General features: G+C 42.2%; 1 protein-coding gene across 2 annotated transcripts in view; it reads right to left on the reverse strand.

Annotated features, from left to right (window-relative positions):
• Nucleotides 1–1,600: 1,600 nt before the first annotated feature.
• Nucleotides 1,601–26,336, reverse strand: part of ASB11 (ankyrin repeat and SOCS box containing 11) — an 89,295-nt gene continuing 64,559 nt past the window's right edge. For both annotated transcript variants that reach the window (XM_069761045.1, XM_069761046.1), the window contains exons 2-7: nucleotides 25,179–25,258; nucleotides 21,439–21,546; nucleotides 20,403–20,553; nucleotides 18,339–18,473; nucleotides 14,529–14,720; nucleotides 1,601–3,738 (exon numbers count right to left, since the gene is read on the reverse strand). In XM_069761045.1, the coding sequence (XP_069617146.1) occupies nucleotides 3,614–3,738; nucleotides 14,529–14,720; nucleotides 18,339–18,473; nucleotides 20,403–20,553; nucleotides 21,439–21,546; nucleotides 25,179–25,258 (791 nt within the window). In that variant the 3' untranslated portion in view covers nucleotides 1,601–3,613. The remainder of the gene's footprint in view (nucleotides 3,739–14,528; nucleotides 14,721–18,338; nucleotides 18,474–20,402; nucleotides 20,554–21,438; nucleotides 21,547–25,178; nucleotides 25,259–26,336) is intronic.

The following is a 26,336-nucleotide window of genomic DNA, read 5'->3' on the forward strand; positions in this document are numbered from 1 at the left end:
CCCTCAGCACACATTTCACCACACATACACCAACCTCGCCACATAAAAGTCGAAACACAAAAGTCGCCGCTCAAAACTCACCACGCGCAAAACTCACCACATGCAAAAAATAGGCTCACGCAAAACTCGCCACAAGTGCAAAACTCACCTCATGGAAAACTCGCCACACGCAAAACTTGCACATGCGGAAAAATTGTCACATGCACAAAATTTGCAACACATGCAAAAGTTGCCTCACACAAAACTTGCACATACTCAAAAGGCACCAGACATAAAACTCACCACGCGCAAAACTCGCCATGCGCAAAACTTGCTGCACACAACTTGCTACACTAACCTGTCACATGCAACTCGACACACAAAAAGTTGCTACACGCATGTTGCCACACAAAACTCATCTCACAAAAGTCGCTACATACATGTCGCCACACACAACTCAACACACACAACTTGACAAACGAAACTCGCCCTAAATCACACACAAGTCTGGTATTAGCCTTCAAAAATAAAAATCTGATTAATAAGCAGACAAACTACAAGAGCAACAAATGTACCATATAGGAAATACGGCAGCTGTCAGTCACATGACCTGTCTATTATGTGTATGTGTGAGCTAATATATACTGCCAGGGGGAGGGCTTCCTGTTGGCTGGGGATTTATCAGGCTGCCAATTTATCTTACAAATACTGAGGTAAAAGTACTGAGCAAATAACGTGTTAACGAGGTCTAATACAGGAGATCACACAGGTATATACTATATACAGGGGAGATGACACACAGATGTATACTATATACAGGAGAGATGACACAGGTATATACTATATAAAGGAGGAGATGACATACAGGTACATACTATATACAGGAGGAGATGACATACAGGTATATACTATATACAGGAGAAGATGACACACAGGTATATACTATATACAGGAGCAGATTACCTACAGGTATATACTATATACAGGAGGAGATGACATACAGGTATATGCTATATATAGAAGGAGATGACATACAGGTATATACTATATATAGGAGGAGATGACATACAGGTATATACTATATATAGGAGGAGATGACATACTGGTATATACTATATATAGGAGGAGATGACATACAGGTATATACTGTATACAGGGGAGATGACACACAGCAGGTATATACTATATACAGGGGAGATGACATACAAGTATATACTATATACAGGAGATGACATACAGGTGTATACTATATATAAGGGAGATGACAAACATGTATATACTGAGGTGAAAATGAGAGGTGTGAGGTGAAAATGAAAAGGTGTGAGTGCAAAATGAGAGGAGTGAGGGAAAATAGTGTAGTGATCGGAAAATGACAGATGTGAGGTCGAAATGACAAGTGTTAGGCGGGAATGAGAGGAGTGAGGTAGAAAATGAGAGGTGTGAGGGAGAAAATGAGAGATGTGAGGGGGAAAATTAAAGATGTGATTGGGAAAATGAGAGGTGTGATGGGAAAATAAGAGAAGTGAGGTGCTATAACTAACCACAGATATTTACTATGCCCAGGCAACGCCGGGCTCTTCAGCTAGTTTGTGAATAAAAAGGGAAATTTGGAGCAAATGTTGCAATTTTTAAACTTTTAATTTTTATGCCCTTAAGTCATATCGCACAAAATAGTTAATATATAACATTTCCCACATGTCTGCTTTTTTGAAATATGCTTTTTTTTGTTAGCAAGTCATAAGGGTTAAAAGTTGACCAGTGATTTTTCATTTTTACAAAACAATTTGCAAAACCATTTTTTTTAGGGACCACCTCACATTTGAAGTGACTTTGAGGGGTCTATATGACAGCAAATACCCAAAAGTGACACCATTCTAAAAACTGCACCCCTCAAGGTACTCAAAACCACATTCGAAGTTCATTAACCCTTCAGGTGCTTCACAGGAACTTTTTGAATGTGGAAGGAAACAATAAACATTTGCTTTTCTTTCACAACATTTTTCTTTTAGACCTATTTGTTTTACTTTTGCAAGGGTAACAGGAGAAACTGGACCTCACAATTTGTGGTGCAATTTCTCCTGAGCATGTAGAGACCCAATATGTGGGGGAAATCTACTGTTTGGGCACATGGCAGGAGTTTTGTGCAAAACAGGAGTTTTGTTTTATTTCAAGTAAAGGATTTTATTCTTGCTGGGTGTTTATTTCCAAATTTACTATGGGGTTAGTAATAGGGCGTATTATAGATGCCTCTCCATCACTAACTGCTGGGCTTGATGTCACCTGACAATACCAGGCTGATATCAACCCCAACCAGCCACTGGGCAAGTGGGAAGAGCAAAGCTAAAGGTCCCTTCACACTGAGCAACTTTACAACGAGAACGACAACGATCCGTTGCAGCGTCCTGGATAGCGATCTCGTTGTGTTTGAGACGCAGCAGCGATCTGGATCCCGCTGTGCCATCGCTGGTCGGAGCTAGAAGTCCAGAACTTTATTTGGTCGTCAAGTCTTCGTGATTCGTCATGTTTGACAGCAAAAGCAACGATGCCTGCAATGTTTTTACATGGACCTAACAACCAGCGAGAACGATAAGTGAGTCGCTGTTACGTCACTGGATCGCTCCTGCATCGTTCTGGAGCTGCTGTGTTTGACGTCTCTACAGCGACCTAAACAGCGACGGTGCAGCAATCAGCTCGTTGTCTATATCGCTGCAGCGCCGCTGAGTGTGACGGTACCTTAAGAATCTGGGGCGGCTGAGGGCTAATGTTGGTAGTCTGGGGAGGTGAGGGGAATATCTCTGACCTCTTCCCAAGCTATTAATATCAATCCACAGCTGTCTGCTTAATCTTAGCTGGTTTGAATTTATAGGGGGACTCCACGTCACTTTTTTCCTCAGGTCCCCCGCAAATTCACCAGGAAAGGCTAAGCAAACAGCTGTGAGCTGCTATGAATAGCCTGAGAACCTTTTGAGGTATTGTCCCTTGTCCAGATTATTAATATCAGCCCCTAGTTGTGGGCTTTCCCTCTGCTGATTATGAAAATTGTGCGGGAGCCCACCCTTTTTTTTTTATTTAATGCTTTATTTTACACAGGAGTTACACAGCTGCTCCTGCATACAACTCCCTTCATTGTCACCTGGTCGCACTCATCTCAGGGAGACAAGGCGACAATGGTGAGACTTGCCGTCAGACGCCTCCCAGGTTCCAGATCATGTTATCCATGTGTCATCAGTGTGCGGCACACACATTTTGTCCGTACTGCGCCAAAAAAACTGACATGTCTGTGGGCTTTTTACATGGACAAACGGTCTGTGTGAAAAACCTGACATGTGTGCACCACCATTTAATACAGTGGGTGTGCGTTTGTCCGTATTTGCGGCTCTTAAAAAATGGACCGCATGTGGATGCAAAAAACAGACTTGTGAAGGGGGCCTTACTGTTGTGGGTGTCTGGAAAAATGCTATGGAGCAGAGACTCTCCTTGCAATCTAGATTTTGTAAGCTGGCATGACTCTTATTGAAAGAAGAAGGTAAATAGATTTGCAGAATGTGCCATTCTTTTTTTGCACTGATAAATTATATGTTTGCATCTGGATCATGGATGAGCTAAGAAAACACTGGTGTAGTTATAGGAAGCTCTATCGATATAACAAAAACTGTATCAATCTGTTGGGTAACTGAAGCCTGGGAACCACTTGGAGACATGACGATCCCAACATTTTTCGAATACTTAGACGACATAATTGAGCCAATGAAGCAGGACCTATAGAAGAAATATAATATACATATTATCAATAGAAAACAAAAGTATAAAAAATTAGGAATCTGTTTAGCAGAACTAAATAATTAGTCATAAGGATTATGCAACATGAGCATCTTTGCTCCTACTCCCAGGATTATGGTGTAGGTGACAATTTGCAATAGCTGAACCCTCCTAGACTTCATGCCAGGTACACTGAGAGCTTGGCTTTCATTTATTTGGTGGTGGAATCAATAGTATTGCCATTTCGCAGGAAAATAACCTGTGTCTCAGTATCCATTTTCAACAATGCCAGGCCGTACATTGCTCGTGTTACAGAGAGCAGTCTATGTGGCCTAAACATATTACCATGTCCTGCAGCGTCTCCAGATTTGTTTACCATCAATCACATTTGAGTAAACATTCCCTAACTGCAAAGGCAGCTGCCAGCCCCGGATCTTGATGATTTACTTGCCCAAATGCACTCCGGATGGCAGAACATTCCTCAGACAACAATTAATAATCTTATTGATAGCAGCCAAAGCAAATAAGTGTGTGTATTTCTGCTGATACCCAATACTGAATAAATTGAGATGTTTTGAACATGTTTTTCAGTTTTTTTTCATCAATTACAAATCATTAACATGTATATCGATCCTGCGATTTCCATAATTCCACCAATTTTCCTTGTTGGTGTTGAAACTCATGCAACCAATAGTATGTTTTTCTCTTTTTGAAGAGGTTTTATATACTGTATATTTCTTTTACACCTCGTAAGAGAAGTATATTCATCCATGTAACAATAGGGAGCAACAGGCTATGGTTTCTGCCTAGATTTACTTAATGTGGCTGTCCTCTATGCCAGGACTTTATTCACTACGGATTAATGGTCTACATAAAAATGCCTGGTTTTACACTCCTCAATATAAAAATTGCAAAAGAAGGAAAAGTCGTGGAACTATGAAAATCACAGGATACTAAATAAATTGAGATTTTTTTTTTTAAATGTTGTTCACAATTTGCATATTAATATCAAGTCTATCCATCTGGTGATTTTCAAAATTCCATGACGTTTCTTATTTGGTGTTGGAATTTCAATATTGATGAGTGTATAATAAAATGTAATTTCCAACTGGAGCTTTAATTTATAATACATTGTTAATAATGAAGAATTAATTTATGCATTTGGGATAATTTTCTTTCCAGCATGCAGTGAAAATATCACCACTAGGGTTGAGCGAAACGGGTCGAAATTTTTGAAAAGTCGCCGACTTTTGGCAAGGTCGGGTTTCATGAAACCCGACCCGACCCCAGTGTGGGGTCGGCCATGAAGTCGGCGATCTTTTCAATCTAGAATCGGAATTCCGATACCGATTCCCGATATGGTTAAGATATCGGGAATTGGTATCGGAATTCAGATTTAAGTGTAAAATAAAGAATTAAAATAAAAAATATCGCAATACTTACCCTCTGACGCGCCCTGGTACTAACCGGGAACCTTCCTTCCTTAGAATCAGCCTTCCAGGACCCTGCGGTGACGTCGCGGCTTGTGATTGGCCGCGCGGCCGCCCATGTGACCGCTCGCGCGGCCAATCACAAGCCGCGACGTCACCCGCGATGTCACCGAAGGTCCTGGAAGGGCTGATTCTTAGGAAGGAAGGCTGCCGGAAAGAAGCAGGGCGCGTCCGAGGGTGAGTATATTCCTATTAGGAATATACTCAAAATACGCTGATACACCCTGCCTACGGAGGAGCTACAGACCACTTTTTTGGGGACTTTTCAACGTATTACGGCCGTAATATACAGACCGTATTGTGTTACGCTGAGTGTGACGCCGGCCTAAGGGTTCCAAGTGCTGAGACTAGAAGTGTGGTGATTAGGGTTGAGCGACCTTTACTTTTATAGGATCGGGTCGGGTTTCCTATTAGGTATATACTCACCCTCGGACGCGCCCTGCTTCTTTCCGGCAGCCTTCCTTCCTAAGAATCAGCCCTTCCAGGACCTTCGGTGACGTCGCGGGTGACGTCGCGGCTTGTGATTGGCCGCGCGAGCGGTCACATGGGCGGCCGCGCGGCCAATCACAAGCCGCGACGTCACCGCGACATCACCGCAAGGTCCTGGAAGGCTGATTCTAAGGAAGGAAGGTTCCCGGTTAGTACCAGGGCGCGTCAGAGGGTAAGTATTGCGATATTTTTTAGTTTAATTCTTTATTTTACACTAAAATATGGATCGCAGGGCCTGAAGGAGAGTTTCCGCTCCTTCAGACCCTGGGAACCATGGAAACCCAATGCACTGCATTGGGTTTCGGGTTTCGTCCGACCCCGACTTTTTCATAGGATCGGCCGATTTCACTCGACCCGACTTTTTCAAAAGTCGGGTTTCGTGAAACCCGATCCTATAAAAGTAAAGGTCACTCAACCCTAATCACCACACTTCTAGTCTCAGCACTTGGAACCCTTAGGCCGGCGTCACACTCAGCGTAAGACAATACGGTCCGTATATTACGGCCGTAATACGTTGAAAAGTCCCCAAAAAAGTGGTCTGTAGCTCCTCCGTAGGCAGGGTGTATCAGCATATTTTGCGCATGGCATCCTCCGTATGTAATCCGTATGGCATCCGTACTGCGTGTTTTTCTCGCAGGCTTGCAAAACCAACACACGGCTATACAAGGGATCCATGTGTTAAAAAATATATATATATATATATACTGTCTATAGACACAGTAGACATATATATGTATATATATTATTACTTCATACAGCGCTAGATAGCTTTAAAGCCGGTAATTCAATTACCGGCTTTTGCTATCTCCTTCCTAAACCCGACATGATATGAGACCTGGTTTACATACAGTAAACCATCTCATATCACCTTTTTTTTTGCATATTCCACACTACTAATGTTAGTAGTGTGTATATGCAAAATTTGGCCGTTCTATCTACTAAATTAAAGGGTTAAATGGCGGAAAAAATTGGTGTGGGCTCCCGCGCACTTTTCTCCGCCAGAGTAGTAAAGCCAGTGACTGAGGGCAGATATTAATAGCCTGGAGAGGGTCCACGGTTATTGGCCCCCCCCTGGCTAAAAACACCTGCCCCCAGCCACCCCAGAAAAGGCACATCTGGAAGATGCGCCTATTCTGGCACTTGGCCACTCTCTTCCCATTCCCGTGTAGCGGTGGGATATGGGGTAATGAAGGGTTAATGCCACCTTGCTATTGTAAGGTGACATTAAGCCAAATTAATAATGGAGAGGCGTCAATTATTACACCTATCCATTATTAATCCAATAGTAGTAAAGGGTTAAAAAAAACACACACACATTATAAAAAATTATTTTAATGAAAAAATCACAAAGGTTGTTGTAATAATTTATTCTACGCTCAATCCACTCACTGAAGACCCTCGATCTGTAACAAAGTCAAAATAATAAACCAACAATATCCTTACCTTCCGAAGATCTGTAATGTCCAACGATGTAAATCCATCTGAAGGGGTTAAAATATTTTGCAGCCACGAGCTTTGCTAATGCAACGTTATTCGTGGCTGCAAAACCCCGGGGAATGAAGGTAAAGTAGGTCAATGACCTATATTTACCTGCATTTGCGGTGAGGCGCCCTCTGCTGGTTGTCCCTAGATCGTGGGAACTTTCCTAGAAAGCTCCCAGGCTCGAGTTCATAAGAGGTGCCCTCTGCTGGTTGTCCCTAGATCGTGGGAACTTTCCTAGAAAGCTCCCAGGCTCGAGTTCATAAGAGGTGCCCTCAGCTGGTTGTCCTCATATGAACTCGAGCCTGGGAGCTTTCTAGGCTTTAGGCCATGTTCACACAGTGCGTTTTTTACTGCGGAACCGCCGCGATTTTGCCGCTGCGGGTCCGCAGATGTTTTCCATGCAGGGTACAGTACATTGTACCCTATGGAAAACAGGAACCACTGTGCACATGATGCGGGAATTAACTAAAAAAGCCGCGCTGAATAGCTGCGGTAAAAAAGAAGTACCATGTCACTTCTTTATGCGGAACTGCAGCGGTTTTGCACCCATAGACCTCCATTGTGAGGTCAAACCCGCAGTAAAACCCGCAGATGAAAAAAATATCTGCGGGTTTTCTGCGGTTTGTGGTGCAGAACCGCTGCAGTGTGGCTGCCCCCCCGTGCCCCAATCCCATCCCCCATGCTCCGATGCCACCCCCCGTGCTCTGACGCCCCCCCGTGCCCTCATCTCCCCCCCTTATACTTACCCGGCCTCCCGGTGTCCGTCCGTCCGTCTTCTCCCTGGGCGCCGCCATCTTCCAAAATGGCGGGCGCATGCGCGGTGCGCCCGCCGAATCTGCCGGCTGGCAGATTCGTTCCAAAGTGCCTATTTGATCACTGAGATATAACCTATCTCAGTGTTCAAAATAAAAAAAATAGTAAATGACCCCCCCCCTTTGTCACCCCCATAGGTAGGGACAATAAAAAAATAAAGATTTTTTTTTTTCCACTAAGGTTAGAATAGGGTTAGGGTTAGGGGTAGGGTTAGGGGTAGGGTTAGGGTTAGGGGTAGGGTTAGGGGTAGGGTTAGAGGTAGGGTTAGGGTTAGGGTTAGGGGTAGGGTTAGGGGTAGGGTTAGAGTATTTTCAGCCATTTTAACCCTAAAAAACTTCCTAGAAAACACACAGACTCTGCATAGAAAACTGCATAAAAAAACGCACTAAAAAACGCATCAAAAAACGCACCAAAAAAAGGACCTGCGTTTTCTGCCAAGAGCTGCGGTTTTTAGTGCAGAAAAAACAGCAGGGAAATCAGGAACGTGTGAACATGGCCCTAAAGCTATCTAGCGCTGTATGAAGTAATAATATATATACATATATGTGTCTCACTGACATATATATATATATATATATATATATACAGTGGGGCAAAAAAGTATTTAGTCAGTCAGCAATAGTGCAAGTTCCACCACTTAAAAAGATGAGAGGCGTCTGTAATTTACATCATAGGTAGACCTCAACTATGGGAGACAAACTGAGAAAAAAAAATCCAGAAAATCACATTGTCTGTTTTTTTAACAATTTATTTGCATATTATGGTGGAAAAGAAGTATTTGGTCAGAAACAAAATTTCATCTCAATACTTTGTAATATATCCTTTGTTGGCAATGACAGAGGTCAAACGTTTTCTGTAAGTCTTCACAAGGTTGCCACACACTGTTGTTGGTATGTTGGCCCATTCCTCCATGCAGATCTCCTCTAGAGCAGTGATGTTTTTGGCTTTTCGCTTGGCAACACGGACTTTCAACTCCCTCCAAAGGTTTTCTATAGGGTTGAGATCTGGAGACTGGCTAGGCCACTCCAGGACCTTGAAATGCTTCTTACGAAGCCACTCCTTCGTTGCCCTGGCGGTGTGCTTTGGATCATTGTCATGTTGAAAGACCCAGCCACGTTTCATCTTCAATGCCCTTGCTGATGGAAGGAGGTTTGCACTCAAAATCTCGCGATACATGGACCCATTCATTCTTTCATGTACCCGGATCAGTCGTCCTGGCCCCTTTGCAGAGAAACAGCCCCAAAGCATGATGTTTCCACCACCATGCTTTACAGTAGGTATGGTGTTTGATGGATGCAACTCAGTATTCTTTTTCCTCCAAACACGACAAGTTGTGTTTCTACCAAACAGTTCCAGTTTGGTTTCATCAGACCATAGGACATTCTCCCAAAACTCCTCTGGATCATCCAAATGCTCTATAGCAAACTTCAGACGGGCCCGGACATGTACTGGCTTAAGCAGTGGGACACGTCTGGCACTGCAGGATCTGAGTCCATGGTGGCGTAGTGTGTTACTTATGGTAGGCCTTGTTACATTGGTCCCAGCTCTCTGCAGTTCATTCACTAGGTCCCCCCGCGTGGTTCTGGGATTTTTGCTCACCGTTCTTGTGATCATTCTGACCCCACGGGGTGGGATTTTGCGTGGAGCCTCAGATCGAGGGAGATTATCAGTGGTCTTGTATGTTTTCCATTTTCTAATTATTGCTCCCACTGTTGATTTCTTCACTTCAAGCTGGTTGGCTATTGCAGATTCAGTCTTCCCAGCCTGGTGCAGGGCTACAATTTTGTTTCTGGTGTCCTTTGACAGCTCTTTGGTCTTCACCATAGTGGAGTTTGGAGTCAGACTGTTTGAGGGTGTGCACAGGTGTCTTTTTATACTGATAACAAGTTTAAACAGGCGCCATTACTACAGGTAATGAGTGGAGGAAAGAGGAGACTCTTAAAGAAGAAGTTACAGGTCTGTGAGAGCCAGAAATCTTGATTGTTTGTTTCTGACCAAATACTTATTTTCCACCATAATATGCAAATAAATTGTTAAAAAAACAGACAATGTGATTTTCTGGATTTTTTTTTCTCAGTTTGTCTCCCATAGTTGAGGTCTACCTATGATGTAAATTACAGACGCCTCTCATCTTTTTAAATGGTGGAACTTGCACTATTGCTGACTGACTAAATACTTTTTTGCCCCACTGTATATATATATATATATATATATACCTATTCTATGTGTCCACATTTATTCTACCTATTCTACTGTAAGCTGTCAGTGTGATTTTACTGTACTGCGTATTTCTCGCAAGTCACACTGCTGGTCCGTGTGTAATCCGTATTTTTGGGGCTTCCATAGACTTTCATTGGCGTTTTTTTTGCGCAATACGGTGACAAACGCGGCATGCTGCGATTTTCTACGGCCGTAGAAAGCCGTATAATACGGATCAGTAAAATACGGCAGATAGGAGCAGGGGCATAGAGAATAATTGTGCCGTTTGTTTGGCGAGTTTTACGGACGTATTTTCTGCGCTCATACGTCCGTAAAACTCGCTAGTGTGACGCCGGCCTTACTGAAATAAATATCTAGCATGTCTCTGTCGAATCAGAAAATGGTTGGAATGACACTGATCTTTAAAAGAACGCTAAACATAGAAAGTGCACAAAAAATAGAAATCCCTTCCGTTAAAGTGAATCTGTCATCGGGTTTTTATATTTAATCTAAGAGCAGCATTATGAAACAGCTCAGATCCTGATTCTAGTGATGTTGTGACGGTAATGGGTGTGCACAGGCAGCACAGATTCACAAAACTAAGCTGAGGTCAGAAGAGGAGAGGTCATACAGAACGGGTAAATGAACTGGGTCAGTTACAGGAGATACAGGACAAAGACAGTAGACTGAATGCTGGAGACGGACAGGGACAGGAACCTAAGTTCAGGCAAGCAGCTTAATATATCTCCTGATGATGGAGGATCGGATGGGGAACCCAAACCCTGCAGGACACAGCAAGGTTAACCTCTTCAGGATCTGTCCGGCCTCCCTATAGCCAGGTGGAGACAGAAGGAATATGCACCAGGGTTGGAAGTGCTGTATGAGGTACTCAGCTCCACAGCCTGACATGGGAAGTAGCTAAGCAGTGAGCACAGTAAGTAGCACATGCGCAAGTTACCGCAGTGACAGATGTATCATTTACTAGGCTGTGTGTTGTTGTTGTCAATGATTTGTAAGTGTTTTATCAGCAGGAGATTATCCCTACAGGACTAGATGTCTCATGACTCTTAGTCAACTGGTCTGTGTAACTCCATCCCACCACTGATTAGCAGATTTCTATTAATATACAGTGTAAAAATAATAATAATAATTTTTATTTATATAGCGCCAACATATTCCGCAGCGCTTTACAAATTATAGAGGGGACTTGTACAGACAATAGACATTACAGCATAACAGAAATACAGTTCAAAACAGATACCAGGAGGAATGAGGGCCCTGCTCGCAAGCTTACAAACTATGGGGAAAAGGGGAGACACGAAAGGTGGATGGGTGAAAAGTGTATACAGAAAGCTACCAATCGGTGGTTAGTGCGGGGTTATACACAGCTCAGCATTCAGAAAACTGCTAGATCTGCAGCAGAGAAAAAAGGAATTGTATAAAAATGACAGGATGCAGACCAGCAAGTGTCACATCGCTGGAACCAGGATCTCAGACCATCTCACTCTGCTCTCTGATTACATAATCAAAAACTGGTGACAAATTACCTTTAATATCCTTTCTTTTTTATCCTATTTTATTTCTTATTACTGCTTACTAAGAATATACAGTATATAAAGAAATATTTTTTTCTAGAAAATGGCCATATTCCCCTTCTTGTCTTGTGTCTAAATGCAGAAAAAGTCTGCCCCTTATATCCTCTCTGCATGAAGATAGCAGATGATTAAACCCCACCTCTTCCTTTGATCTTATTTGATCTCATATTACTAAGGAAACTGAGAAATATGTATAGAAATCTTCTCTATGTGGAACTCATACATGTTCCCATTACTCCACCTAATTGCCCTGTGTCTGGCTTCAGCAAAAGCCTCTCCCCTCTCTCTGCTTGCAGTAGGACAGATGATTATTAGGTCTCACCACTTTGTCGTTCTCCAGCTAAAAATGGAATAGATTAGCAAGAGACAGACAGATAGATGGATAGATAGATAGAATATGTAGTGAGATCAGTGCTTTGTGTGTAGTTTTCTGTACTTTTATTTAGAAAATAAATATATTTAAAAAATGGCATGTGGTCCCCCTTCTTTTTAATAACCAGTTGAGGGAAAGCAGACAGCTGTGAGTTGGTGTTATTATTCGGGGAAGGGGCCAATATTCATGGAGGTTCCCAGCCTATTAATAACCGCTCACAGCTGTCTGCATCGACTTTACTGGTTAATAGAAAGGGGGGAAAAAAATGACATGAAGTCCCCCTTATTTTTAATAACCAGCAAAGGCTAAACAGACAGCTGCAGGCTGATATTAATAGGCTGGGATATTTTCCCCCTCTGCGACTAATAACCACAGCCCTTAGCCATCCCAGAAATGGCGCATCCATTAGATGTGCCAATTCTGGTGCTTAGCCTCGGCTCTTCCCGATTGCCCTGGTGCACTGGCATTCGGAGTAATAGTTTTGGAGTTGATGTCAGCTGTCTAATGTTCACTGACATCAAGCCTAGGGGTTAGTAGTGGATAGGTATCTATCAGACACCCCCATTGCTAACCATGTAGTCAAAAGTAATAAAGACACAAAGAGAAAAGTTCTTTAATTGTAGAAATCCCCCGCCCCTGAAAATTACCCTAATTTACCCATTTATTATCATAGAAATACCTGGGTTTGATGTCAGTGGACATTACACAGCTGATATCAATCCCAGAACTATTACCCGATTGCTAATGCACCAGGGCAATCAGGAAGCACTAAGGCCAAGTGCCTGAAACTTGCGCATCTAATGGATGCACCATTTCTGGGCGGCTGAGGGCTGGTGTTATTAGTTTGAGATGGGGCCAATACCTATGGCCCCTTCCCAGCCTATTAATATCAGACCACAGCTGTCTGTTTAGCCTTTGCTGGTTATTAGAAATAGGGGGGACCTCAAATCATTTTTTTTTATCCCTTTTAAATAACCAGTAAAGGGTAAGCAGACAGCTGTGAGATTAACAAGCTGGAAGCATGGCTATTGGCCCCTTCCCGGAATAACAGCAGCCCTCAGCTGTCTGCTTTCCCTCAGCTGATTATTAAAAATAAGGAGGACCCCACACTGTTAATTTATTTATTTAATGCACTTTATTCACAGGCAATGGGTGCTGACTACAACTGTCATCAGCGTTGCCTGGTCTCGATTGCAGGGAGTCCAGGCGTGGATGATGACGGTTGTAGTTAGCGCTATACACAGATGGCAGGTGTTGACTTCAACTCTCAGCAGCATCGCTTGGTCTTGCTGATAGCAGGGAGACCATGCGAGGATGTTGACAGTGTGTAGTTTGTGCTATTCACAGATGGCGTTTGTTAACTACAACTCTCATTAGCGTCGCCTGGTCTCAATGACTGTAGGGAGACCAGGAGAGGATGATGACAATTTTATTCAGCACCCGATGCCTGGGAACAGCACTAACTGTAAAGCTTTTCCCTGATGCCAGGCATTCCATTCCGGTATGAGTCACACAGATGACACATGGATGCCATCCGTGTGTCATCAGTGTGCACATGAGTGGGACGTATTGCAGTCCGTGCTGCCGGGAAAAAATGGACATATCACACTGACATGTGTGCAGACCCATAGATTTGAATGGGTCTACATTTGTAAGTGTCTCCAGTACGGGAACATGTGGAAAACTGTCATCACTCGTACCAGAGACATAAACGTGTGAAGGGGACCTAAGCCTGATTGTTCCAGGAACATGTAGGAAATCTTGCACAATCACAAATAGTGGAGTCAAAATTAAGCCATGCTTACTTTTCTTCATTTTAAGGTATACTGTTGTCAGTTGTATATTGTTGTATCTATTAGACGGAGGTAGTTAGCATTCTGTGGGGCCTTCCACTGGAAATGGTTTTTTGTCTTTTTTTATAAATCCCACCAAGTCTAACACCCTTTTGTATGAGATTGAGTCCTACAGGTAACATGTAGCATTACTTGCAGCCAGTCAAAGGAAGGCTATCTAAGTAATAATGGTGGAAATCATAACTTGAAGTTCATGGGCGTCAATGCAAAATATCCAAAATGGCCCTCAGCTACGTGACTGTAATAGTATTGATCGTCTAATATGGGCCAAAGGGAGCCTAAACTAATGTCCATGGTGCAACTGAAACCCCTATAAGAATTGTAGTTATTCTCCAAAGGAAGGGCTCCACAAAAGTGACAGCTGCTGGAGGTCAGAGGTTCTCCTCTCTGGCCAATATAGGGAGGTTGTGTTCAGGGTACTCCCTCAATGACAGATATATATAGAAAAGACTGAACAGATGAGGGACAATAACAATTAATGAATTTGAATCATTACCTTCTGCAACCAGAAGGGCTCTCTCCACTGCACTCCTGGGTACTGATAATTCAATGGGGTATTTTCCCTCCATGTTTTTGTACTTGACATTAGCTCCATAATCAATAAGCAGCTTGACGATCCCCTCGCTTGTTCTTCTAGCTGCAGCATGCAGTGGACTGTCCCTCTGTTTACCATGGTTTACATTTGCACCTAGAATAATAAGATTTGGTTTATATAATAAATTGGGACAGAACACATAAATGAGAAGATCAACACAGTCCCAAAACTTTCAGGTCTACAGAAGTCCAAGTTAGTGTAATCTCTATGGAAAGTGTAAAATGAATTGTTTTGAGTTGTTGCTACTCACAAAACAAATGTATTAAGATGTAGTTTGAACCCCTTGAGGACCCACCCAATTTTGGATTTGAGGATACAAACAAATTTTCACTGTGCTTCTTGCATAATATCTTACCAGCGTGCGTCAAGCTCATTATAGGGAATGTCAGTAGGATCATTTCTTCTATGCCATCTATTTGGGGATGTAGGTCATAGAAAGCTGAATAAAATGGTACCTTGTTATCTATGATCCAATGTCTTATTCCAGAGCAGTGACGTACCGCCAATAACGGCTTGCCACACAGCCACTATGGGGCCTGTGAGTCGGGGGGACCAGTGCCAGAACTGGGCCCCCCTTCATACTACCCTGCATCCTGGATGATGATACATTGAAAACATTAATGGGAGGAGCGTCAGCTGATGCTCCCTCTCCCATCATTCCCCCTCTGCATCTGAGCTCTGTGACGTCTCAGAGCAGAGAGCGCGATGACGTCGCTACAGTGCGCCTTCTGTGCCGAGCAGTGCAGGGGTCAGAACAAGCGCTGCAGAGGCCGGAGCACCGGGGAAATGGGAAGAAGTGAGAATTTGTTTATTTACTTTTTATATATGGAGCACTATATGGGGCCATAATACTGTATGGAGGACTATGTGGTGCCCATAATAGTGTATGGAGGACTATGTGGTGCCCATTATAGTGTATTGAGGACTATGTGGTGCCCATAATACTGTATGGAGGACTATGTGGTGCCTACAATACTGTATGGAGGACTACGTGGTGCCCATAATAGTGTATGGAGGACTATGTGGTGCCCATTATAGTATATTGAAGACTATGTGGTGCCCATTATAGTGTATTGAAGACTATGTGGTGCCCATAATACTGTATGAAGTACTATGTGGGGCCCATTATGTATGGAGCACTATGTGGGGGCTATTATATTGTATGAAAGGCTATGTAGGGGCCATTATACTGTATGCAAGCAATTATACAGTGTGAAGGTTTTGTTGGGTCTGTAATACTGTGAGCGCTGTGAGGTGATCAGTATGCTGGTTGGAGGGTGGGTGGGGGCAAGTGTACTATTTGGAGGGGAAGTGGGGGGCATTATACAGTGTGAATGGTTGTATTGGGGAATCATTCTGAGTGGATTTCAAAAACCTGACCGGCACATCCAAACATAGACTCAGTGTGAGTCACACTGAGTCTATGTTTGGATGTGCCGGTCAGGTTTTTGAAATGTATTCTTTAGCCTTCTGATCGTGCACTCCGCCTCCTAGCTTCAGGTGTTTTAATTACAGCAGGTCCAATACCCCTCCACAGAGAGAGAGAATTTTAGTCTAGAAAGAGGTTTTCACATGTACCCATTCAGATGGAGATGTTTATTCTCAGCGAGGTAAGGCAAGTTTAGGACCTGGTATAAGAGAGATGCCGTAACGGGGCTACCAGGTACACATAAAATTGGCCATTTTTATGCGCTAAAAGCTCTCATTTTTCATATTTCTAGTGCAGTAATGCAGTTCAAATTTCGTTTTTCAAGTTTGTATGTTTTAGCGCTGCAGTGTGCTGCCTTATTTACTTAACTACATACTGAGTGGAGGCGTGTTGGGGCCATTATACTGCATGGAGGGCTGTGTTGCTATCACTGTTGGGGCATAATACTTTGCTGAGGTCACCATACTTTGCCAGGGAAGAAGAGTACAGTAGGGTTATCATACTGTGAGTGTGGATAGTACTGTGGAAGAATTCACTGTGGGAGGTATCATACTGTGTTTTGGGGAGGGACACTATTGAGCTACGATCTATAGACTGTACACTGATCTCCCTGCAAACAGAGGTGATTGTAAATGAAAGAAGACATTACCAGTGTGAGACATGTAATGGCTGGCAGTCTGCTCTCCTGATCCAGCTCATTTACATATTAAGAAAAACATGGATTTCCCAGGAATAGGACATCAGTTTGCAGATATCATGGCATCATTTTATTCAACTTTCTATGCCCTACTTGACCATATAGATGGCTTAGGAGGGTTGATCCTACTGACAGATTCCCTTTAAAATGATTTATTTTGCTCAACTTTCTTTTTAATAAATCAAAGCGTCAACCGTCTTGTATTTCCTCTAGTAATTGTGGGTTAATGGCAGAGATCTGAATTGTTTGCCATGAGATCGGTATTTTTTGTCACAGTTGGACAGGATTTTGTACCATGCACATTCTTGCTGTTTATCATGTGGCCATAGCCCCAGATGTGTAGTGTTCCCTTTCATAGTAAAGTGCATCCTCCATGTCATCCAGAAGAATCTTCTCTGTGTGTGATGAGTAGCAATGGCTGCCACTGTCCATATACAGAAGAGATGGTCCTTCTATCATTGCACCAAAAATAAAGGAGCCGTCCAATCACAGATTGTGGGCGTCCTACACTGCCTATTTTTTCCCCGATCAGTTCCTTGCCCTGGTGGTGGCAACTTTCTAAAATATGGATTTTTCCTCTAAAAGACGATAAATAAATCTTAATAAAGATTGTTTTTCTACTCAATCTGCAATGGAGTGTTTGGTTTATGAACATGTTCATCTTTGCTATGAAACTCTTAGGCCACGTTCATACGTTCAGTATTTGGTCAGTATTTTACCTCAGTATTTGTAAGCCAAAACCAGGAGAGGAACAATTAGAGGAAAAGTATAATAGAAACACGTCACCACTTATGTATTTATCACCCACTCCTGGTTTTGGCTTTTGACTGCTGAGGTAAATACTGACCAAACACTGACCGAGTGAATTGTGGTCTTAGATGAAGCAGCAATAATGAAATCTCTAGTGTAGCACTAATATAAATGAAGGAACACGTCAGTGTTCTCACCCTAATGTCTCATTCACACGTTCCTTGTGCTTGTACAAGTGTTATTAGTGGTTTTCATGGATAGTACTCAAACCTGTGATCGTCAATAGGGCCATTCACATGTCCGTGATTCTGAGTGCGGTCTGATTTTTACGGACCTTCAGACAGAAGAAAGCAGAGAAACTTTTCTTTTTTTCTTTCACCACATGAAAATAACTTAGATCAAACTCTGATCAAATTCTGTTAAAAAGAAAACTGGTCCTTTTTTCTCGTACATGACAAAAACTGACGTGTGTGTTTATGAGCAGTCAATGATCTGTTCTTCTTTGGGGTTTCTTACAGAGAAGAGACTTCAGACTGGAGACCCAGAGATGGCCGAGGACCACACAACATCGCAAGCTGCATGTAGCCCCCCGGGAGCGGGCTGTGTAATCCTGTTGTGTGTTCCTATAAGCACTATTATTATTATTTAATATTATAGCGCCATTTATTCCATGGCGCCTTACATGTGAAAAGGGGTATACATAATAAAAAACAAGTACAGTACTCTTCAACAAAACGAGTAGATGAGGAGAGAGGACCTATGATCACATGTATCTCGTACTAATTACACATTGGTAATATGTTGGATGCGCAATCACAGAGTCATACTCGGTTACCTAATTCAAGGAGTCTCCTGACACAGTCTATTTTTTGATGGGCACAGGCTAAATAAAGAGGGGTCCCCTTGTTTTGCAGTTCTTTCTCAATGTCTGCTCCGTAGGCTATTAACATTTCTGCACATTCCCTGTGACCTGTGGAGACGAGAGATAGTTTGCCAGATGATCAAACCGTGTGGATTCTGCTCAAAACAGCAATTAATAAAACTGTGAAAATAAAAGTTAACACAGCAATGTCATAATCTGGCCAGTCACATCATTTATCCCCTGCACCCCAAAAAAAAATGAAAATTCTCTCCAGTATGGCAAGTAAATTGGACAATTTTGAAAATTTCACTAATTTTAGGCTTCTGAATTGTAAAACATAAATAATAAAAACTAATGAAATTTGCACAATATTCAGAATCACTACAAGGATTGTGCTACTGAGCAAGTGCGACCACCGGTACTAGACGCACTATGTGGATGTTTGGGGGACATCAAACAAACACCAGGGGGCGCAATAATAAGACTCTACCAGCAGCATCTAGACACAGGACATTTTTGTGTTAATGATGCAAGTTAAATACGTTATGTTTTGTCTGATAAAATCTAGGAAATGAATAGGATTTGGAATAATCCTCTATATGTAAAGACTTCTCAAACAACGAAGGAACGACCAGTCAAGATCAGTGCTGAATAATAGTTTTTCAGTTAGTTGGGGTTATTTTATTCTCCATCCACACGGGACGATATATTGTGTTGTAGCGACATCTACAGTCCTATCATGTCATTACACAGCATGTCAAATATTGCCTGTTTTCCTGTAGCTGATATAGGGAAACTGCAATGATTACAAGAGTTATCAGGAAGGAAAAGGTTTCAAGCATCTTGGAACACATCACTGTATACTTTTTGTGATGATGCACTGGCCAAATCCTCTGACCGCTGCAGCTAATCACCCTAAGCCATAGCGGTCCTGCTGCTGGTGGTGGAACAGTCAAGGTGGATATTCGTAAGAGAGTATCACTTAGTTTGAGGTTTTGTTTTACAGAAACATTTATTTTTTTGCCTTTAATTACTTTGGCTTAAGAAAAAAAGCAATTTTGTTTTTCAATTTTTCTGACATTGAGGCTTTAAAAATAAAAAGTTAAATACGTACTAATAAATGAAAAATGTTAAAACATAAAATAGAAACTGTGTTAAAAGTGTATCAGCTGGAATGTTTCCTACTGATCCTGACACGGGTCCAAGACCATGTTCTTACGTCCAGAAATGCTGCGGTTCTTCCAGTAGATTTCTGCTCCAAAGTACACAATTCCAATCAGCTCTGTTTATTGCTTCTTTTTAAGAGATTTTAACGTGGATTTGATGCAGCATTGGAAAAAATAATGCATCAAGAACCACACATTTCTGTAGCATCCTCAAAGTTGTATTTAGGTGGAAGAATGTCTCACCTATCCTGATGGGACATCTGGAGAAAAGCGGAGTACAGTGCTCCCGTAGTCCCACAGAAAAAGAACGGAGTGGTGGAGCGGCAGTGGTGATAAAAGTGCCCTATTCTGAAGATCAATGGAGGTCCCAGTGGATGGACCCCCGTGGATCTATAAATTATCACCTATTCTGGGAAGAGGTGATCACTTCCTACAGGCTTGGACTGGCCCACAGGAGAACGGGGCAATCCTCTGGTAGGCCGCTGTGAAGGACTGCCAATGAGCAAAAAAAAATTAGAAAAAGAAATCATCATTTAATTATTCATTCAGAAAGCTAGCCAAATCAATATTACACATAAACAAAAATAACTCTGTGAGATAGGGTCAGGATATTTTTGCATGTAGCTGAATAGTGGGCCCCAAAAATCAATGTTACTGATGGGCCTTTGCCAACCCAGTCTGACACTGACCCTCTCCATCAAGGATCCCCCTAAAATGCACTGTGTAAATGAATTTTCATGAAATCACAGCCACTTTGGTTGAACTGTTAAACGCTGCAGATTGCCGGAAAAAAAAATGCAGTGATTACGCTACGGGGGAAACAGGGACAGAAATGAATCTTTCTCAATATCTGAAAAGTGTAATATGTTACCTCTTACAACTGCTTCATGGAGGGGAAAGGCGAGTTGAGTTTCCAGCTCTGGGTTGGCACCGTGGTCCAGTAACATGCTGACACAAGCCACGCTGCCACTGCTGCAGGCGTTATACAGGGGAGTGATGCCGTCAACCGTCACAATGTTTATCTAGAGAAGAACCAGAGTGTTAGGCCTCATTCAGGCATCAGTCATTGTCTAACAACATGCGGGACAGCTCACCGGTCACCGCCACTCCTGCATTAATGTCATCCCATGAGCTTGGCGTCAAGGTTAAATCCAAACTGAAGAAAAGTCCGCACTCCATCCAACTTGAATAAATTCTTTACTACAGATCCATAAACAAAGACATTATTAAAAATAGGTGTAGAAACATCTGACGTCTTTCGGAACAGGATTCCTTAATCTGGGATAACACCTTGATTATTAAGTCACCAGGTTGGTTTTCATGAGAAACTTCCCCTAATGCGGACAGATCTACGTCTTCGTTATATTCCTCCTCACAGTCCAGAGTCTAAATACAGAAACTTCATGGGATGAAGCCGAGATAAAGAACAATATGGTAACGTGATACATGTAGGTATGATTAAGGAAACTTATTCCGAAACGCGTGATTTGATGAATATTTAAAAGTTGGACCTACAATAATTTATTCAAATTGGACGGAGTGCCGACTTTTCTTCAGTCAGTAATTTTCTTGTACTCCAAAAAACAAACAGAATATCTTGATTTTTTTTTTTCTCTGATTTGGTCAGTGTCGGGTTTTTGCCTTTAAAGCTAATGCTCTGAGGCCTGAACAATATGGATAAAACTTGTACAGTACATGAAACACAGACTGTATGAGGCCTTAACGTGCATTTGGATGATACAGCTGCATATTAACAAATGATGATTGGACAGTAGTTTGTATTTTGAGGTGAGAACAAGAGCGGCCATGTTTATTATCAGAATCAGACGCTGACTGGACAAATGGTGCTATTTGATTGCTGCCATCTAGTGATCACTTTTGGTACTCCACACTGTGTTGTCACTCACACGAGCTCGATTCTCCAGTAAAACCTTTGCACAAGACACATGGCCTCCTAGGCATGCTTCATGAAGAGGAGTAATCCTGTCTATTGTCAAAATGTTTACGTTAAATCCCTGCAAAGAAGACAGAAATATGCCGTTACACACTATTGTACTTCTATACTGTTTGCTTTAACCTATCAGTGCGTCTTTGCTACTACTCCTCCCTGATGTGGTGACACATTCTATTTTTTGGGGGGGGTATATATGACCATAATGCATCATTATCTACTATTGATTAAACTGTACGATTTACATTGCACTAAATGTCTATGCAAAACTGTAACGCGCTGCGGAATATGTTAGCGCTATATAAAAATAAAGATTATTATTATTATTATATCCCTAACTTTCAGAATTGCATTGTAATTTATTTTGTGGATATACACATGTGCATATACATAGTCATGGCGCTATATAGAGTTCAAGTCCTCTTTCTCTCTGAAGAGGCAATTTGCATACATTATTCTTTGGTAATATTCTGCCATCTGGTGGCTACCCCTTGTACTGCTGTCTTATTTTCATTATTTTGTATCTCTCATCATCCTCCTCTTGCTGTCATTGCTTCATTGCTCCTGAAACCTAAAGTACATGCCCCCATCACCAACCTCAGCGGTGAGGACCTGGCCACATATTTCCTAGAAAAAATCAACCACATCCATCAGGATATCTCAGCCCAATCTCCTCAGTGCCTGGATCCCCTTCCCTGCCGCACCTCAAGCTCACTAAACATCTCTGAGCTTGTTACAGAAGAAGAAGTTTCCAAGCTCCTCGCTTCTGCTCGGCCCACAACCTGCAACAGTGACCCCATTCCTTCACCTCTCCTGCAGTCTCTTTCACCAGTGGTCACCGCTCACCTGACTAAAATATTTAACCTCTCTCTTTCTTCAGGTATCTTTCCCTCCTCATTTAAACATGCCATCATAACCCCTTTACATAAAAAGCCATCCCTGGACCAGAACTGCACTGCTAACTACAGACCAGTCTCTAACAATTCCTTCATCTCTAAACTCCTGGAACGCCTGGTCCACTCCCGTCTAATCCGCTATCTCTCGGATAACTCTGTTCTCGACCCCTTACAATCTGGTTTCAGCTCTTTACACTCCACTGAAACTGCCCTCACTAAAGTCTCTAATGACCTAATAACAGCTAAATCCAAAGGTCATTGCTCCCTGCTGATTCTCCTGGATCTCTCTGCCGCATTTGACACTGTGGATCACCAGCTCCTCCTCACTATGCTCCGCTCCATAGACCTCAAGGACACAGCCCTCTCCTGGTTCTCCTCCTACCTCTCTGACCACTCCTTCACTGTATCTTTTGCTGGCTCCTCTTCCTCTCCTGTCCCCTTACTATCGGGGTTCCGCAGGGCTCAGTCCTAGGCCCCCTCCTCTTCTCTCTATACAATGCCCCTATTGGACAAACAATCAGCAGACTTGGGTTCCAGTACCATCTCTATGCTGACGACCCCCAATTATACACTTCTTCCCTCCGACATCACCCCTACCCTAATTCAAAATACCAAGGATTGCCTGTCTGCTGTCTCTATCATCATGTCCTCCCTCTATCTGAAACTAAATCTCTCCAAAACTGAACTACTTGTGTTTCTCCCTTCTACTAACCTCACTCTACCCAACATTGAAATTACCCTGGAGGGTTCAATCATAACTCCCAAGCAGCATACCCGCTGTCTTGGGGTCATATTCGACACCGAACTTTCCTTTACTCCCTATATCCGATCACTCACTCGCTCTTGTCATCTTAAAAACATCTCCAGAATCCGACCTTTTCTCACCTGACACAGTGCAGGGAAGCTGACGCCGGGGGATGCGACAGACACCGGAATGTAAGTATGTAGTGTTTTTTTTTTTTACATTTACAATGGTAACCAGGATAAACATTGGGTTACTAAGCGCGGCCCTACCAGTGAACACATCGCTGGATCGGGTGATCAGTGACCAAATAAAGGTCCTGATCATTCGCAGCGACCAACGATCACCCAGCAGGGGCCTGATCGTTGCTCGCTGTCACGCATAACGATTTAGTTAACGATATCGTTGCTACGTCACAAAAAGCAACGATATCATTAACGAAATCGTTATGTGTGACGGTTCCTTAAGACTAACATCCCCTGTAATCCGAACCTCACACCTCCGTCTCCAAGACTTCTCTCGTGCTGCGCCAGCTCTCTGGAATGCTCTTCCCCAGACGATCAGACTGATACCTAGCCCCGACCTATTCAAGCGCGCTTTGAAAACCCATCTCTTCAAACAAGCCTACCACATCAACTACTCAGTAAACTAACTTTGCCCTGTTCCCTCCTTCCAAATATTATTCTGAATCTGCATCCTACTATTCATCTGTCTCCACACCCTCCATACACCTGATAACTGCACTTGATACTTGACTATTGCACTTAAACACACGGGCTGATGACCGGATCATGCAGCTTTATTTGAAAATCCCTATATATCTATATATATAATTGTCTAAGGGTTTTTCCGTCTGTCTGTCTGTCTTTCTGTCTGTCCTGGAAATCCCGCGTCTCTGATCAGCAACGGGCACAGCGACGATGATGTCATAAAGGACGTAGAAATCCCACGTTTCTGATTCAGCGACGGGCACAGTATCGACGTAGATGTCATAATGGTTGCCATGGCGATGATGATGTCATAAAGGTTGCCTCGACCAATCAGCGACGGGCACAGTCTGCTGCGAATTCTGGAATCTACTACGGGGACATGCATATTCTAGAATACCCGATGCGTTCGAATCGGGCCACAATCTAGTTTATTATAATTGCCAGACCTGAAATAACAAGCACTTTTCACCTATTGTGTCCCCCCATTTCCTTGTAGATTGTAAGCTTGCGAGCAGGGACCTCACCCCTAATGTCACTGTTTAAATTGTCTTAACTTGTACTGAATTTATTGTCTGTACATGTCCCCGCTTAATTGTAAAGTGCTGCGGAATATGTTGGCGCTATATAAATACAAATTATTATTATTATTATTGCTTCTTGATATTCATTATTGATTTTAAAATGTTATTTTTATTGTATAGTTGTGTACCTCAATAAAATATGTTCTGTTTATATACATTTGTTTGATTTCCGACTATTATGAATAACACATATAATATTTTATACTGTTACAAAAGCCACACCAGACGTAATAAAAGGGCACATCTCACACAATTTCACACTAGGATTAATTGCCCTCTGGATCTCAAGTATGGCGATAGAAAGGGAAATAATTACAACAGTTGGTCTTTTATTTCTACAGAAATAGTAGACAGTACAGTACACATTTAGCTTACTACTATGCTGGGTGATTACTGCACACACATGACATATCAGTAAAAATTCTGACTTGTTGATTTGTAAATCAAGTAAAAGAGAATCAGCTCCAAATCTGATCAAATGAGGTTTTCTTCTCTTGGACCTTTAGCTATAATTAGGATATTTCACCCTGGCAAACATTCTGCCCTAGTCCTGAATCCAATTTCTCGGGCTTAGGCAAAGTTACTTGTTTTGCCCTCCTTTGCACTCACCACATTGATTGTCTCGCTGAGTACACCACCCCTTTGGGATCCATTATAGTGTCAGAACATCGGGTCTATCACAGGATCTAGTCCAAAACTGACTCTATCCATACCTAATAATTCAGTTATAGGTAGAATACCTGTACAATCGATACATCATGTTATACCTGAGCAATCAGTGTTTTGACAGTCAAAAGCCTTCCATGGAAGGCAGCATCGTGTAGGGGAGATCTGTCTGCCCACGAACCTGCAAAACAGAAATGTGATTTCCTCCATCTTCAGTGATAAAAGCTCCTTTAAGTCTTTATTCTTACAATCACTCATTGCAGTATTAACCCCTTTACCCCCAAGGGTGGTTTGCACGTTAATGACCGGGCCAATTTTTACAATTCTGACCACTGTCCCTTTATGAGGTTATAACTCTGGAACGCTTCAATGGATCCTGGTGATTCTGACATTGTTTTCTCGTGACATATTGTACTTCATGACAGTGGTAAAATTTCTTTGATATTACCTGCGTTTATTTGTGAAAAAAAGGAAAATTTTGAAAATTTTGCAATTTTTCAAATTTGAATTTTCATGCCCTTAAATCACAGAGATATGTCACACAAAATACTTAATAAGTAACATTTTCCACATGTCTACTTTACATCAGCACAATTTTGGAGCCAAATTTGTTTTTCTTGTTAGGGAGTTATAAGAGTTAAAAGGGACCACATCATATATGAAGTCATTTTGAGGGGGTCTATATGATAAAAAATAACCAAGTGTGACACCATTCTAAAAACTGGACCCTTCAAGGTGCTAAAAACTACATTCAAGAAGTTTATTAACCCTTCAGGTGTTTCACAGGAATTTTTGGAATGTTTAAAAAAAATTAACATCTAACTTTTTTTCACAAAAAATTTACTTCAGCTCCAATTTGTTTTATTTTACCAAGCGTAACAGGAGAAATTGGACCCCAAAAGTTGTTGTACAATTTGTCCTGAGTACGCCGATACCCGACATGTGGGGGTAAACCACTGTTTGGGCGCATGGCAGAGCTCGGAAGGGAAGGAGCGCCATTTGACTTTTTCAATGCAAAATTGACTGAAATTGAGATGGGACGCCATGTTGCGTTTGGAAAGCCCCTGATGTGCCTAAACATTGAAACCCCCCACAAGTGACACCATTTTAAAAACTAGACCACCTAAGGAACTTATCTAGATGTGTGGTGAGCACTTTGACCCTCCAAGTGCTTCACGAAAGTTTATAATGCAGAGCCGTAAAAATAAAAAATCATATTTTTTCAAAAAAATGATTTTTCTCCATTTGGGCGCATGGCT

This window comes from Ranitomeya imitator, chromosome 3 (assembly GCF_032444005.1).
Source record: "Ranitomeya imitator isolate aRanImi1 chromosome 3, aRanImi1.pri, whole genome shotgun sequence".
NCBI classification, from domain to species: Eukaryota; Metazoa; Chordata; class Amphibia; order Anura; family Dendrobatidae; genus Ranitomeya; species Ranitomeya imitator.